This window comes from Mauremys reevesii, linkage group 10 (genome assembly GCF_016161935.1).
Source record: "Mauremys reevesii isolate NIE-2019 linkage group 10, ASM1616193v1, whole genome shotgun sequence".
Lineage (NCBI taxonomy): Eukaryota > Metazoa > Chordata > Testudines > Geoemydidae > Mauremys > Mauremys reevesii.
The window spans coordinates 34,988,634-35,004,131 of NC_052632.1; the positions used below are offsets into that span (position 1 = coordinate 34,988,634).

General features: G+C 41.5%; 1 protein-coding gene across 11 annotated transcripts in view; it reads right to left on the minus strand.

Annotated features, from left to right (window-relative positions):
• Positions 1-15,498, minus strand: part of NRG4 (neuregulin 4) — a 63,458-nt gene that overhangs the window by 13,766 nt on the left and 34,194 nt on the right. For all 11 annotated transcript variants that reach the window (XM_039490464.1, XM_039490456.1, XM_039490463.1 and 8 more), the window contains one exon: positions 1,491-1,640. In XM_039490464.1, coding sequence (XP_039346398.1) covers positions 1,491-1,640 — 150 coding nt within the window. The remainder of the gene's footprint in view (positions 1-1,490; positions 1,641-15,498) is intronic.

The window sequence follows — 15,498 nt, forward strand, 5'->3', positions numbered from 1 at the left end:
TATTAGCCCTGAGCTAACTATAGTCTCCAGATACTCAGGAGAATAAGCATAAGTAAAAACAGGATACCTGGGATGTCTAGCAAGCCAAGTATATGTGAATAATGCAGATAGGAAACGTTTTTGCACAAATGCACATTTCACTGTGTTATTCTGGAACAAGAACCTGATTTATTCTTATCTTAATCTCCAGTATAACTCCCAGCGCTTTTTTTTTTTTAAATACAACTGTAAAATATTACAGGAACATTCTGTGGCAGATGACATACCAATGTTTTAAGGTGGCCTACAAATGTATTTTAAAGTAATAACTGTGAGATTACTCAAAAAGAACAGGAGTACTTGTGGCACCTTAGAGACTAACAAATTTGTCACAAGTACTCCTGTTCTTTTTGCGGATACAGACTAACACGGCTGCTACTCTGAAATCTATGAGATTACTGTTAGTGCTGAATTGTACAAACATCTACAATCTTGTCTATGCCAGACAGGGTTTGCTGGTATAGCCTGCTATACCAGCAAACCATCCTAACAGAGATGCAGTTTATATAAGAAAAAGGGTTCTCTTGCTTATATCAGTTCCCTGAATTAAATTACTTCTTTTCTGGTTTAACTGTGTCTACACTAGGGCTTTTTCTGGCATAGTTATGTCAGCTAGGGAGGTGATTTGTCGTCCCATACTACTAACTGACATAAGTATGCTGGCAAAACTTAATTATAGTCTAGACCTCAGGTAACCATAGCTGTCAGCCACTGGCATTTTTTGCATTTTTTTTATTAACTTAAATAACAAACAAACTTGAACCTGAGTTTGCTCCTGAACTTGGCTGTTTCTAAGGTTGTCCTCTTCAGATTCCTCTGTCCCTGTGCCTTTAGTGCTCCTGGGTTGGAGCTAACTCTCTTAGTGTGGCAACCAAATTGACTCAGTAGAATAGCTCTGCTCTCCCCATTCCCAGCACAGCCATACAGAGGGAGTCAGAAATTGTCCCTGTATGTGGCAATTCTATGGTACATTTTATTTTTACAGCTGAAGGGTAAAATTCTCAAAAGTGCCTAAGTTGACTTTCAGTGGGACAGAGTATCCTATATAATGAGATGCTTTTGAAAATTTTAGCCAGTGTTCTGATTTCTGAGCACTGCAGCTGACGGGTTTCTACCTGTACTTTTTTGCAAACTGGCAATGTAAAGTGAGTTATACCTTAATGTTTTATACTCTGATTCTGGATATGCTTTTAGTTATGATAGGAAACTGTGGGTCACAATGAGCTTTGTAAAGTGAGTACAGCTGACAGAGCTGAAAAAGGTATTCCAGAGAACTACAAATTAGAAAATAAAATATTAATAGCAAAAAGGTCGATCAATTTTGCTGAATAATCATGCATATCTAATGTATAATTCATTACATAATTTTAAATTCAAATAATTAGTATATGATTACCTGAAAATACATTTCTACTTGATTGACTAGCTTCAGTACTCTGAAGCACTTTTACCTGCAAAGGATGTAGAATGCTCCAATTACAAGAATTCCTAGAACAACAACCGAAGCCAAGAAAGCTGCAAACAGTTCACTTTTAATTTGGGTCTTGAGACTAGGTAGCAAAACTTCTTCACAACGGGCTCCTGTATAGTTCTCAATACACCTGTGAAACCAAGTTTTATATAAATTAGATTTTTTGGCAGGAGGGGGGAGTCATTTTCTGACTCAGTACAATTAATTTATATTCATTTCTATAGTGCATATTCATATAAATCCCATTTATAGAATGATGGGAATTTCTGACAGTATCTCCTTTGATTTTTGTAACATGACTGGAATGGGGTAAAGAAGCATCATTCTCCCCTAAAGTACACTTAAATTATCTCTTTACTATATATGCATTGTGAATCCAGTAGCTACATTATGTTCTCCTGCAGACAAGCCTGTGGAAGGGGCAGATTTACTTGAAAAAAAACAGGAAGTTGCAGTTTGTTCAGTTCCCAGCACGTCATCTCAGTAGCGGGCATGAAATTTTCCTTGTCGCATAAGAAGAAGAGAGTGTGGCCTTCCAAATGTACAGAACTAAAATCAGTGGAGAGGAATCATGCTGCCTGTACCTCCCTACCTGCACCTTTTGTAGATTTACCTTTTTCTCTCTTCCAAGAGCTGCTACTGTTACGACAGATCAAGGAAATGGGCATTCATTGCGACATGGGACGTGAAAAACACTTGACAAATTGCAATGACAGTCACATTTGTAGTATATGCAGTGAAATAAAAGGCATACCAAAACACACATGTTTTTAAAAAGCAGTTGCACTCACAGAGGGACCTAGTTAAAAGGCTTCACTGCTACTCCTACCTTGTGTCAGGCTTCTCAAAAACTTTTCCAAAACTAAGGAGTGGCAACTTCTTTGGAGATCACTGTAGCTTCTGACACAATGTAACAAAATTCCTGCTGTTTAAGTGTATATTAGTGTCAGGAATCAGTGCCTGCACCAGATCTAGTCTGGAAGCAGAGCCTTCAGCAGAGCCAGGCTCTGGCAACCTAACAATCCAACTGGTATGTAGTAGGCTGCTTGATTGACTGAAAGAGTAATCAGACCTGCAGCAGCTCCAGTTCAGTGGCTGATCAAAGCATTTGCCCACAGCTGTGATAGCTGCTCTTGCCTTTCCTCACTCCAAGGTCACTGGGTCCTGTCTCTGTGCTCCAATTCCTGACTCTGTCTCTGGGCCTGGTGCCTGACCTCTGACTCCAGCTCTGATGCTTGGCTCAGTTTCCTCGCTATTGATTCCTGTTCAAACCACTGGGCACAACCACCCATGTCCTGGTCACCAGCAATTACAAGTAGTGCTAAAATATGTGCTAAGGGGGCACACCTCACTGAGCCATATGCACAAGCCAGATAAGCTAAGCACCCCTGTACACATTCGATTTTCCAAACTGCCAATCATTTTACCAAACTACAAACAGAAGGGTGACTCCCATGAATTTTGTATCTATCGTGAGCTCTCCTAATTTCTCTTCATGACATCCTGAGATCGACTGTTAGGCCTGGTCTACACTAGGCGTTTAAACCGGTTTTAGGAGCGTAAAACCGATTTAACGCCACACCCATCCACACTGAGAGGCCCTTTATATTGGTATAAAGGGCTCTTTAAACCGGTTTCTGTACTCCTCCCTAACGAGAGGAGTAGCGCTAGTATCGGAATTACCATATCGGATTAGGGTTAGTGTGGCCGCAGATCAACGGTATTGGCCTCCGGGCGGTAACCCACAGTGCACTACTGACCGCTCTGGACAGCAATCTGAACTCGGATGCAGTGGCCAGGTAGACAGGAAAAGCCCCGCGAACTTTTGAATATTTCCTGTTTGCCTAGCGTGGAGCTCAGATCAGCACATGTGGCGATGCAGTTAAAAATCAAAATAAAGAAAGAGCTCCCGCATGGACCATGCGGATGTGATCGCTGTAAGGGCAGGCAAATCTGTTCTATCAGCGCTCCGTTACAGAAGACGAAATTCAAAATCATTTTTTAAAAATCTCCAGACAGACGCCATAGCAGGGGCTTAGCGCACTGCTGCGTGACAAACGTAACGGAAAGCCAAAGAATCAAATGGACGCTCATGGACTGGAGGACTCAAGCTATCCCACAGTTCCTGCAGTCTCCGAAAAGTATTTGCATTCTTGGCTGAGCTCCAAATGCTTCTAGGGTCAAACACAGTGTCCGCGGTGGGTCAGGGCATAGCTTGGCAATCTACTCACCCCCACCCACCCACCCCCAGAAGTGAAAGGGAAAACAATCCTCTCTTGACTCTTTAACATGTCACCCTATCTTTACTGAATGCTGCAGATAGACCCGATGCTGCAGCACTCAACACCAACATCCTTGCTCCCCCCCCCCGCCATGGGTGGCTGATGGTGCAATACAACTGGTATCCGTCCTCGTCATCAGCCTATTGGCACATGGGGCAGTGCAAAAGGACTGGTAACCATGCAGACTAGCATCGGTGAGGTCTATCAAGGGTGCCTGGCCCTAATTTTTCCTGGTAGATGGTACAGTATGGCTGATAACCATTGTCGTCATAGCAACAGGGGGCTGAGCTCTGTCAGCCCCCACCCTTCATGTGTAAAAAAAAGATTCAATTGCCCCTGGACTAGCAGAGGGATGCTGGGCTCCTCTGCTCCACACTCCTTACTGTCCTGTCTGGACTATCATAGCAGCTGGAGGCTGCCTTCCACTCATTTCTCACTAACAAGTCAGTGTGTCTTATTCCTGCGTTCTTTATTATTTCATCACACAAGTGGGGGGACAATGCTACGGTAGCCCAGGAAGGCTGGGGGAAGAATGGAATCAACAGGTGGGGTTGTTGCAGGAGCACCCCCTGTGAATAGCATACAGCTCATAATTTCTGCAGGATCTGACACAGAGTAGCTGTGCTCTCTGATACAGTGGTTCTCTAGTACACTTGCCCATATTCTAGGCAGGACTGATTCTATTTTTAGATACCAAAAAGGAGGGATTGACTCTGGGAGTCATTCCCAATTTTGGCTTTTGCGCCCCTGGCTAAGAGCAGCCAGGTACGACTGGTAGCCATGTTCATCTTTTTACCAATTTATGGATTGGTAGATGGTGCAGTATGGCTGGTAACCATTTCTGCTGTCATGCAAAAGCAAAAGCATGCTGCTGTGTAGCGCTACTGAATCGCCTCTGTCAGCGGCATCTAGTACACATGGTGACAGTCACAAAAGGCAAAACAGGCTCCATGATTGCCATGCTATGGCATCTGCCAGGGCAATCCAGGGAAAAAAGGCACAAAATGCTTGTCTGACGTTGCTTTCCCAGAGGAAGGAGTGACTGACGACATTTACCCAGAACCACCCGCGACAATGATTTTTGCCCCATCAGGCACTGGGATCTCAACCCGGAAATTCCAAGGGGCGGGGGAGGCTGCGGGAACTATGGGATAGCTATGGAATAGCTACCCACAGTGCAACGCTCCAAAAGTCGATGCTAGCCTCGGACCGTGGACGCACACCACTGATTTAATGTGTTTAGTGTGGCCGCGCGCACTCGATTTTATACAATCTGTTTTACAAAACCGGTTTATGCAAATTCGGAATAGTCCCGTAGTGTAGACGTACCCTTACTTCGTTTTACAGTAATGAAGAATAGAGGACGTATTTACAAGCATTTGCAGGAGCTTCTACAACTAACCCAATAGGCTCGCCTTGAAGATCTGTCCAATGTCTGTCCTGGCTGTTTGGGTGCATTGCTGAGTTCTGGATTTTTAGCCTCTGTAAGTAGAACACGGATTTGTGATTCAAGAAATTCCGTCATCCCCAGTAAATGCTGTACAAAGGGCCAAAATTGTGGCTTCACTGCACAAAGAGGCTGCACATTGGCAGTAACACTTGGGTTTTAGGAGGGGTGTTCCTGAAGCAGACATAGGGCCTGACCATCCACTGCCTTGTACTTTATGTAGTCATTTACCCCTGTGAAAAGATACCCTCCCTATTTCAGAGAGGTGTAAATGGCTACACAAGATCAAAGATAATCGGGTTTCTATCTCCAGGATTATTTGAGGAGGCACAATGTAACCCAAAATGTATTGTTCTGTGGTACAGGTGTATACATCATTAAGTTTATAGAGTCTCAGGCCAAAAACCACCCATCTGAACACTTCCCCCAAGACACAAACCATCTACCTACTCATCCAAGATGACAAAATATACTCCACATGTATGAACTAGTGCACCACAAAGGATCGTTTTTTAAAAGTCCTTTAAAAAAAGCACTGAGGAAAATGAAAAATGTCATTTTTTCGCATTTAATTTAAAAAGTTCAAATTTTTTTCTTTCAGATTTTGTACTCAAAATATCACAGTTTTCAGACCAAAGCAAATTTTTACTACAGAAATAGTCGTCTAACACTTGAGTTAGAGCAGCATGAACCTGTATAGCTATAGTTAATACTTTCATGCCTAAATCAGACATAAAATTCATGCTACTATATCAGTGAATTGACCTGAGTTTGACTTCTGTTTTAGGTGAGTGATATGATTCATATGCCATCTACAATTATGGTTGTTGTAGAAGGTAGCAATGACTTTACATGTGATCAACATGGTTGTTTATTTAAATGGAGATAGGCTTCTAGCGAAAAATATTGATTTTATATATACTGTTTAAAAATTGTGAATGCATCACTGAAGAATTACTAACCAAAAACAGCACTTTGGAAAATTCAGATTAGACTTGGCAGATCACCTTTTACATGTTCCAGTTTGCTATCATTCAAATCAGGATTTATTACACTTCATAAAGAGTCAGTATATTTTTATCTTGGCTATGACGACAGTGCAATGCAAAAAAAGACAGTGGGCCAAATTCTGCTCTTAATGATACCATTGTCAATCTGGGTAATTCAAATGAAGTTGTTATATTTACACCAGTGTAACTGAGAGAAGAACTTGGCTTGCTTTTTATACAACTGTAGTTCAGGTTTCAGTTTTGCTAGGTTATAGCCAAATTTATGGGCCAAATTATGTAAATATGTTGTATAGCTACAAAAATGGTTGCATATTAATGTTGCAAAGGCTGAGTTTGCATCCCTTTTTTGGCAGACTCTGGCTTTATATACAGCTTCACTTGTCATACTGTCTCTGATTAGAACAGAAATAATCTGGGGGGGGGAGTGCACAGGTGGAATTATGAAGTCAAGAAGCACATGTGCAGAAACATATAGATCACAGTTCTTGACCCTTAGGACCCATCTCAGAATGTTCCTTGTTTCTCCTGTCAGTGAGTTCTGCAGGGAGACAGATTCAAGGCAGAAAATTTCACTTCTCCCTCCCCCACTGCCCTGTTGTACACAGGTTTCCTGGCAGGCACCTGTGTGCAATCCCCTGCTACTATTTGACCCATAAACTTATGTTACTGTGAAAAGGTTTGCATACAACATTTCATAACTGTTAACTGGATTTAGAACTAAATTACCTATTGACTGAATGTTGTTCAGTTGGTACTGGTGATATTATAACCAGTCCAACTTAATGGTTTGTTCATAATTCATACCATGTAAAAGTCAAATAAATATATTTATATAGGCTGAAGCTACAAAACTTATTTACAGACATTTCTTATCTAAAGTTCTTTTAAAGACTGGCTGACTGCACCACAGAAAACTGCATTTTATTCAGTAATCACACTGTTTATATATCAGCTACTTTCTATGTCTTCTTTCCCCATTTTTCATTACTAGGAACTTTTGAAGGAAAACAGGATCTTTGTAGTTTAGGAGTACATCTGTTCCTGCTGCTTACTACTGACTTTGAAGTTACAATCCTTTGTGACATTACTATAGCTGCTATTGTAATGACACAAAGGATTATTTGCTGAATTCTGTAAGATGCCAAGTGCCACTGGCTGATGAGGGTGTTCAGTGCATGACGTGACTGGGTTCATAATCATACATCTATACAACAGTATACTGTAACATTACAAGGACTGAAACTTCGTCAAGAAAAAGAAGTTGGAGTTGACTGTTCAACAGAGGACAATTCTAGAATATCTGTAATCAATCGCACAAAGAAATCTTCCTGATTTCTTAATTCCTCTGTCACAGAGAGATCATATTCTCAATTTGTTGTCTCAATGTTTTCATCTCATTTTCCATCATCAAATATCAAAGCTATATAATAATGACTAAATGAATACTATTTTCTTTGTCCATTGCTTGAGACCTGATCTTCTCAAATTTACTATCCATGCAGAACCTTGATTCCCTAGAGATATCTAGACCCAGCTTAATCAACTGATTGCTGTAAGCTAACATTTCAGAAATTCTCTATAGATTTTCATATAATGGAAGTTATTTGCATAGTGTCCTTCATAAAAGGTATCACAAAATGTTTCATTCTTAGAAATACAATAGAAATATAGCTTTAAAGAACAGTTTGTCTCATTCAAATACAAATGACATACAGAGCTGCAGAGAAAAACAGGCACAGAAAAACAATGTATATGCATTTTTCCTGCATTTAACTATTACTGAAGACTAGTGACAGGAAGAATGGAAGTATGCAATGTTAGGGAAGGGAAAGGGGAATAGGTTTCAGTATCAGTCTAAACCATAAAGAAGAGTTTTAAGGCAACAGCATAAAAGGAAGTAAGTGAGTGACTTAGAGAGAGGGAAACAAAATGGGTCAGGAGAAGTGAGAGAGACACAGTCATTGTGAAAAGCCACAGAGAAGGGTCTGGGGGAAAAGCGAAGGTTAGAAAAGTAGAGTCATCAGAGTAGACAGATTTGGTGGGATGAGGTGAGTAGTCAAAGAATATTTTAAAAACAGGAGGAAAACCTACAATGTGATTGTCAAGGCTGATTCCCCACTCTGTCACTCCGAGAGCAGGAAGTTGGGGGGGTCCACAAGGATTTTAAAAATTAATACTGGCCACTCCAGGCTTGTATTAAACGCCCAAGGTTACAGCTTTTTCTGACCTTGGCTTGGTAAATGCTGCCACCACCCACATGCAAAAAAAAAAACCCTTTGAACCCAGGAAGGAGCACTTGGGAATTCCTCCCAGTGGGCTACCCTCAAGCCCTTTCACTCCCCATCCCAGGAAGAGCTGAGAAAGAAAACAAAGGAAATTAGCTGTGGCTATCAGCTAATCAAACAACATGCACAAACCTCTTAGGACACCAAAACTCCAATCCAGTTCTTTAAAAAGGTCAATTTTATTAAAAACAAAAAGGAAAAAAAATATATCTGGAACTTAGGCTTTTTGTTAGATCTTAAAAGAAACAATTACAAAAATTAAGCACCCAAAATAGCTTTCTTGGAGGTTCAGCTTAAAGGTTACAAGCAAACAAAAGCATCGGGGTTAGCACAGAGGAGATCCACAAGCCAAAATAAGAAATAAACCTGTTAGCTCTAACTAAACATTCCCTATCCCAATTATTTCTTCTAGGTATGGAAGATACTTCTTCATACCTAGTTCAAACCTTACACAGCATTTCTGCTTATAGCATTACTGCTCTGTGTCCCTGCAGCCCAGAGAACAACAGACAAAGAGAAAGTTTCTTTCCCATTTTTAAAAAGTTATAGTCTTCCCATTGGCTCTTTTGGTCAGGTGCCCACTCCTTTTCTTTTACCTGTGGGCTTGTTAACCCTTTATAGGTAAAGCACGCAGAGAACAGCTACCAAGACAGATTTTACAGCTAACTGGCTGGCTGGGTGTCCATAAAGGGGGGACACACCCTTCATTTATCACAGTAATGGATAGGAAGATAGAAGAAGTCACTGAGAATGTGGTGGCACAGTTTTATTAAGTAGAAACCAGAAGTTGTAGAAGTGGTGCCTTTAACATGAAGACCCAAGAGGCAAATAGCCAGAGAATCTAAACCTGTGAATTTCTCCCTTAAATGTCTGCATTCAGAGCTACCATATCAGCTGGGAGGGAAGGTGGTATCTCTTAAGGAGTTTTCAGCTGTTCTACCCATTGTTGAAGTAGCATGTTTGTAGAATCAGGTGGGGCTGATCTGGGGTCACGCAGCTTCCCCCTACTGCTCCTGTAGACTAACCTAGTTCCCCTTCCCCCAAAAGGACCACAGTTGGAAAATATTGCCCTATAGCCTAAATATTCCTTGTACAAATTTAAAGCATCATTTAAAGTGAACTATAAACTAGTGAAGCACTTTATAGAAACAGGAATGACTAATGTCAAGGTATTGGTTTATCAATTGTTTACATTTGTACCTTTTACAAACAAAATTATGAATACAGTGACCCTGCCAATGGGCATAGGACATTGTACAATCTTTTAGTCATTTTTAAAAGTGACTAAAACATTCTATTAAAAACCATCTTTGTTAAAAACTAAATATTTGTAGGATCTGGTACACCAGAAAGGGGAAGAAATGTAACAAATATCAGGACAACAGTTGTTCTAAGGCACCCTAAGGAAGGGAAACATTTTTACTATATATGTTTTTAAAAGTCAGGAGAGACAGACTGAGCAGATTTCAAGGCGGAGTTCCTCACTCTAAGAACCCGGTTATCCTCTTATCCCTGTATAACTCCAGTGATATCAATAGGGTTTCTCATTGACATCAAGATGAAATCCAGGCCTCTGCCTCTGAAAGGCATGTGTACAAGCACAGACTCCCATCAGGATGAAACTGTAACAGGAGGTCTCAAAGGTAGCCAAGCACCATATTATTAAGGACTTTTAAAATCAACTGTACCAGTTTATAACCAATCTGCCACATTATAGGCAGTCAATGTTAGAACAAGATTAAGCATGATGTGTTTGCAGTTGCTCAGTTCAGTGGATAAATGCTGCTGTGTTGTGAAAAAGTGTCTGCAAGAGACAGAAGCCTTGCAGTAAGCCCTACTAAGAGGGAATTATACTAATTAAGGCTTGTAGTCACAAGGACACATGTTGCTGTTGCAATAGGTTACTTGCATGCTGTTGCAACACATGTTATCTGTTGGCTTTAAACAATCCTACTACGTAGGATTCTAATATGAATTTAAAAAGGAAAAATATAGTTTTACTGCATGCTAAGAAAAATTAGAATTTCTAATTTAAACAGAAAATGTTAAAAGAAAATAGATTTAAAATGTCTACTAGTAAAGCTGAGAGCTTTAAAACTGTGAAAACAGAATTTCAGATGGTAATCAAGATTTCCACTTGCCTTGTAAAATACATACTTTAAGGGCTAGATCATCTAGCTTGCCAAAGGGTTACAAACAGACTTAAAGGCAGCAGAAAAGAGACAGCTGCATTGGAGGAGGAGCCAGCCACAAGAAATCTGTGTAAGGGGAACATTTAGGTCTCATACACCACAGAATATTGCTCCATGTGGAACTCTCCATGTCAGCATCAAGGAGGAAGGGTGGGAGTGGATCAGATCTGGGAAGATATGTGGACATGTCCAGTGGGTCTGCAATTATTTATATCCTTTAGTGAATAAGTCACTTGCCAAAATGTGTGTTGTGACTCTTCATTGAGCCACAGCAGCTATTGCTGCAATTAGGCTCCAACAGTTTGTACGGTTGTGCAGGTGCTCCAGGACTTGCCCATGGCTTTAGGTGGGATGGGAGAATTCCTTTCTCCAACCATTGTAGGTGCCATGAGCAAATCTCATTTTAATAGGCTTTGTGCAGAGAACCAGGATTTGACCCTAGTAAACACACAGGAAACCCCACTGCTTTCCTTCTGATTAGTATTGTTATTAATCAGAGCAAATAATATTATTAGAACTTGTCTTCAATCAGGAAAAGCAGGAGAATTTCTTGGTTAGCAATGGTTTGTATGAAAATACCAAGCTCTAGGCAGAATCAACCTGTGGAACCTTGCCAGCGGATATTCTGAAGGCCAAGACTATAACAGGTTTCAAAAAAGAACTAGGTAAGTTCATGGAGGATAGGTCCATCAATGGCTATTAGCCAGGATGGGCAGGGATGGTGTCCCTAGCCTCTGTTTGCCAGAAGCTGGGAATGGGCGACAGGGGATGGATCCCTTGATGATTACCTGTCTGTTCATTCCCTCTGAAGCACCTGGCATAGGGCACTGTCAGAAGACAGGATAAAGGTTCATCTAGCACTGTGTCTGACCCAATATGGCCATTCTCATGTTCTTATATTATCCACCTGCCTATTCAGGCCAAGGGGCTGATATCCTGACTATTAATACAGGCTTTAGTGTCCAACAGGGTCCTAAAAGTTGTAAACTATCTTGACCCAGTGGAAGAAAAAACAGAATATCAAATATAAAAAATATTACCATTTAAGGCCAACACTTGCAAAAGCTTGGGCAGACACAAACAGTTGTTTAGGGGGGCTTTAGAGTTAAAGCTGTGTGCCCAGAGGTCTTTCAAAGCTGGCATTTGATTGTACACAAGTTGTCTGAGGCCATGTCTAAACTATGGAATTTTTGAAAATTAAAAATACCCACTTGTGCTAACAGCAGTAAGAACCTAAGTAGTGTGAAGCCAAACCAAAGGGACTTTTTCCCTAAAATGCCCTAGTGTAAACGATCTTGAGTACTTGTATGACTCCCAGTACCATAGTATCTGAGTGTCTCACACTCTTTTTAATACAGCTAACTTCAAAACACCCCTGTGAGGTAGGGGTACCCAAACAATATTTTCAGAAGGGCCTGTTCGGGGTGTTCAAAAGTAAGTTTTTTGAGCCATGAAGAAAAGCCAGGAGGTATAGGTTAGGGTGCTAAAGCAGCAGCCCTTGCACTGGCTCTTTGCATGTGTGCAGCCTGAAGACAGACATCACACAGAGCAAGGACTCTCTCATACACCCCATGGAGAGAGATGGACACAGGAATGGAGAAAGAGATACAGAAAGAAACAGACAGGATTTACTGAAGATTTATAGGATTAGTCTAGGAAAGATGGAGGAGAGTCAGGACTAGGAGAGGTGAAGGGAAGAAGTAGAAATAGTTGCCACTCACATATTGGAATTTCATGTGGGAGGCACCTTGTGGAGGTGCAGGAGTGGGGGTGAGGTAGAGGGGTAGCTTGAGGAAGAGGAAGCAGTACAGGACCTGACTATGTGAGGACTGTATAAAAAGTGAGGTGGCAGGAAATTGAGAGGCTTAGAGAAGGTGCTGTAACCTTCATGGATTCTGTGAGCCTTAGAGAGCCTTCCTCAACCTTGCTGAGCCACAAGTTACCCCAAAACCACTCAGCAAAACTAGGATGAGCTGAATGTTGACTAAAGAGGCTGACCTAAAAAAGCCAGACCCCTTCTTATCTGCGTCAAGGTCACTGAACTCAGGGCCTTTCAAAGGACCACTGGGGACACTACTAACATCAGCCAGTGAGTTGCTTCTGTGTAGAGGACTTCCTAAATCTGTGATCTGCATGATTATAGACCCACATTAATTTCTTTATGGATGGGCAGACACACCATCAAGTTATACAGGAATTCTAAGCCATGGATGACTTCCCATCTGTAGTGGCACGTGGTGCATATCTCTGTGATAATATCAAGGGGAAACTATGCCATCTGTAGTACTGCCAACACCAGGCATTTGAAAATTATGAGGCTGGGCCCAAAAAAGTAATGAGATTGTCTTACAAACAATGAGATTTGTTTAAAAATAATTGTGTTCTTTTTATTTGCTTTCTGTTTTTTGAGCCTTCAGGGTGCACTTGGTTTATGTGTTCAAGCTTTTCTCCACAACCATGAAGTCTATAAACATACTTTCATAAAAAAAGAAAGCTGAGATTTTCACATAATGTCTAGACTCCAGGAGCTGAGAGGTTTTTTTTAAACATCAAATGTTTCAAGAGTTTGCACCACTGAGTATGAAATAGAAAATGTACCTAATTCCATGGATATGATGGCTGTACCATATGTGACACACAGGTAGTGTATACAGCTGTGCTAGATCATTACCCAGAATCATGCCACTACTTCCACATTCTGCCTTTTTCTCCTATAGTATGTAACCAATTTACAACCACAACTTACTGCCTTTGCTTTATAGTGGCAGAGTGTCTTGAGCACTCAAGAGAAGGGCTACTTCTTAATTATGTTGTCAACTTCAGTGCAACTGGCAGGGCTGGATAAAGCACACAAGAACTAGGGGTCACCAAATGACATTAATGGGCAGCAGGTTTAAAACAAATAAAAGGAAGCATTTTTTTTTCACACAGCGCACAATCAACCTGTGGAACTCTTTGCCAGAGGATGTTGTGAAGGCCAAGACTATAACAGGGTTCAAAAAATAACTAAAGTTCATGGAGGATAGGTCCATCAATGGCTATTAGCCAGGATGGGCAAGGATGGTGTCCCTGGCTTCTGTTTGCCCGAAGCTGGGTATGGGTAACAGGGGATGGATCACTTTGGTGATTACCTATTCTGTTCATTCCCTCCGGGGCACCTGGCACTGGCCACTGTCAGAAGACAGGATACTGGGCTAGATGGACCTTTGGTCTGACCCCGTATGGCCATTCTTATCTAGGGCCTCTCTTGACAAATAACTAAATCAGCTAAAACCTATCACAGTACTCTCACTTGGACTTGCAGGTCTCCCTTAAAATATCAATAGTACTATTTTCAGAAGACTGAGAGTCCATTTGTTCTGGCAGAGTTAGGTACAGGAGCTCAGTTGTCTTAACACGTGGTTGTTGCCTAACAGACCTTCGCAGGGAAAAGGGCATGGAAAACACCATTTTCCACCAACCCATTAGATTGGGGATAATGGGGACTAGAGATTATATGTCTAAACTTCACTAAAAATTGCTTAAGCTCATTGCCACCAAACTGCAGCCCATTATCAAACATTACTATGTCACTTATACCATGTCTAGCAAAACAGATTTGACATACACAATCACCAGTTTAGCAGTAGTATCTCCTAGTAAAGCTATCTCAGGGAAATTAGAATAATAGTCTAGAATGCATCTTTTCCCAAGTAAATGTAAACAAATCTATGCCTACTTTGCTCCAAAGGACCAATGTTTCCTGTGCCACCAGCATGGGCTCTTTTGCTTAACTCATCATGTATTTTTGGCATGTGCAATAGGTCTTGACAACTTCCTCAATGTCACTGTTTATCTGAGACCGGTATAAAACATCTGCAGCCTACTGACGCAATAACATCTGCCTGACTTTAGAGAGAGCCTGAAACAATTGTTCTGAGAGATGTGAGCTACAGCCCGCCTCTTAATGGGGCCTTAACACAAACACCCACTTTTGAAGGGCCCTCCAACAAAGCACTCCGCGTATGGAAGGAGAAAAGTGCAGCAGGCCCAGCCTACCCACCCAGGCAGATACTCTTCCGACCCTCAAGGGGAGGGATGCCCCTGACACTGCTCATGGAGTGGAGTTGTCCCTGCCTGACTAGCCGCTGGCTCTCCAGGGTGGGACCACGAGGGAGCTTCAGCTATGATATGTCTAGGAGTAGGACTTGATTGTCTCAGTCAGTAGCTGGGCTTCTTCATGTCCTCTTATCCTCTCTGCTTCTGTCTTATAATTTGTGCCTGCCCCAACCTTTATGAGTTTGGCCACTCTTCACTGGAAATAACCATTACTTGAAAATAATCTGCTTTTACACTGCTCTTTACCGGGTGTCCAAGCTTCATTAGTATACTGCCAGTTACCACTTTATTGCGCATCTGGTGGCTGTTTCTGCTCAGCCTTAAACACTAAGGATATTTGCATGGGCACTTTGAAAATCCCACCAAGTACTGTATTCTCAAGCAATCTGGGAGCAGCCAAATCCAAGCTGGGCACATAATTCGCTCACACTAGTGCCCTTTGATGGGGACCCAAATAGTTATTTGCATCTACCTAATATTTTAAAATATTGCCATGGTGTATAGAACCTGCCCCTTCTCTGCTTCTTATTCTATTTCTGCAACCTGTGAGTACAGAATATATTCAGCTTAAACAGTGACTAACTCCTGTTCCTGATCTCTATCTCCTAGGCTTTTCTATTTGTTCAGCTGCTGCTGAGACAATGCTGTCCGTGCAGGCCACAGATTCCCCTCAG